At 34.0% G+C, this 1843-nt stretch overlaps 1 protein-coding gene across 1 annotated transcript in view; it reads left to right on the top strand.

Annotated features, from left to right (window-relative positions):
* LOTGIDRAFT_176049 (hypothetical protein) overlaps positions 1 to 1189 on the top strand; it is a gene marked incomplete at both ends in the record, with an annotated part of 10126 nt that extends 8937 nt beyond the window's left edge. The window contains one exon of the mRNA XM_009065112.1: positions 1164 to 1189. Coding sequence (XP_009063360.1) covers positions 1164 to 1189 — 26 coding nt within the window. The remainder of the gene's footprint in view (positions 1 to 1163) is intronic.
* Positions 1190 to 1843: the final 654 nt, after the last annotated feature.

Genomic DNA, 1843 nt, shown 5'->3' on the forward strand with positions numbered 1-1843 from the left:
GATAAATTTCCAAGATAGGTAAGATAGGTAAAAAGTCAAGGTAAGATGTGCTTTCACTCTATTTTGGAAGTAGCCTACCAAAATAAAATCATGATGTAGGCTTACACCTGGGCAACACAACATAAAATTTCAGAGAACGATTGATATGATAAAGCATTAACAGGTGCATTTTGGATGTGAAATGTTTTCAAATTCTCAAAACTTTTGGTGTTTATATATAATTAAATCATAATTCCGTTTACACGGTATCACAAAACTTGATTGAATGACAGCAGTCACAAATATCAGGTTTATAATTGCCTAAACAAAAAATGGAAATCAGTAGAGCTCCTTCACAGAGGACTTCTTTACCATGGACTTTGATTTTGCTGCCAGCGACGGCATGCTTCGAATGTTTAGGTCTAATCAAGAGTCATACCATCATTATACACTAGCGACGGTGCAAGTTTTTCTGATAGGAAACAGAATGTTTAGGATAACTATTCAGTGTAGTGTGAAAGGCCTCATTCTAACAAGTTGTTTAGACTCTGTCTAAACAATGGTGCCAGTCCTAAGTCCTGTATGGTGCCAGTCCTAAGTTCATATTCCAGGATGACTGACATGGATTTTCTCACTGGGTACCCACTTGTCAGTGGAGGGCTGGCATGAAAAAGAATTCCAGTCCGTTGAAAGGACTGTTAAACAGATGCTTGTGTCCAATAGGCTAAGCATGTATAACACACCTTCTACAGACAGTACTTCAAAAAAATAGACTCCTCTCCCGGAATTTGTTTGAGATTTCTATGACTTCTAAGTCTACTAATATAACGTCACAGTAGCCAACATCACTGCAGTTAAATTATAATGGACAACAAAAGTCGCGAATATTGAGTGAAAAAGCACACTCTATTGCCATCCCTGTGTTATTGCTGCATCTAATTTGAACAGGATAAGTTTATCTTTGGTGTTGACAGGAAATATAGCTGAATCAATTATATTTGAGCGATGTGAAAGAATGTGCAATACGCCAAGTAATTTATCATGGTATTGATTTGTCCTCCTACCATCTTTTGATTTCAGGAGGTAACCTGAAGTGGGTGAATAATTCCTAAATCCAGCCATAACCTTCAACTTCCATCTTCATATGCTTTTGTATAGCTATAATATTTTTATTATTTTTCTAGAGGCTAATACTGGTAGCTCACACTAAACTTTCCCTTTCTCTCAGTAACATAAATATCAGGTACATGGTTTCCATGCACTGGTAATGTAAAAAATAAAGATATCTAATGATGTATAACTATATTTCTTATACTAGCTTAAATGATTCAATAAAATATAAGACAAAAGAACAAATCTTGTGAATACAATGAAATAAAGTATACCAATGATACATATAATATGATATGATATGATATGATATGATATGATATGATATGATATGATGATTATTGTGAAGCATAAACTTTTCAGATTATTTAATAATCATATGAATAGGAAACCCATCTTTAATGAAGATATACTTTTCATATCTTGTATTTGCATTCCAGATCCAGATACTGGAAATTCATCTAAACTAGAAAAATTGTCTCTCAAGAAGAAATTGAGAAAACATATTCAAGAATGTTGAACAGAGCCTTGTGTTGATTTGGCATAGCATTTTAAAGTAGAATTAAGAGTAGGAGACAGTTTGCAGTGGGAGGAGACATTTGAAGATGCGAAATATGAGCTTGACATCACTCAAATGGCAGTAGTCAATAATTCTTCAGAAAATCATGCAATGCAGGTATGAAAGGGATTGTTTAACATGATAATTGTATAATTTAATAACCGATAACCGGTAAAAATCGAAAGGGAAGTTGTG

Source organism: Lottia gigantea, assembly GCF_000327385.1.
Source record: "Lottia gigantea unplaced genomic scaffold LOTGIsca_677, whole genome shotgun sequence".
Taxonomy (NCBI): Eukaryota; Metazoa; Mollusca; class Gastropoda; family Lottiidae; genus Lottia; species Lottia gigantea.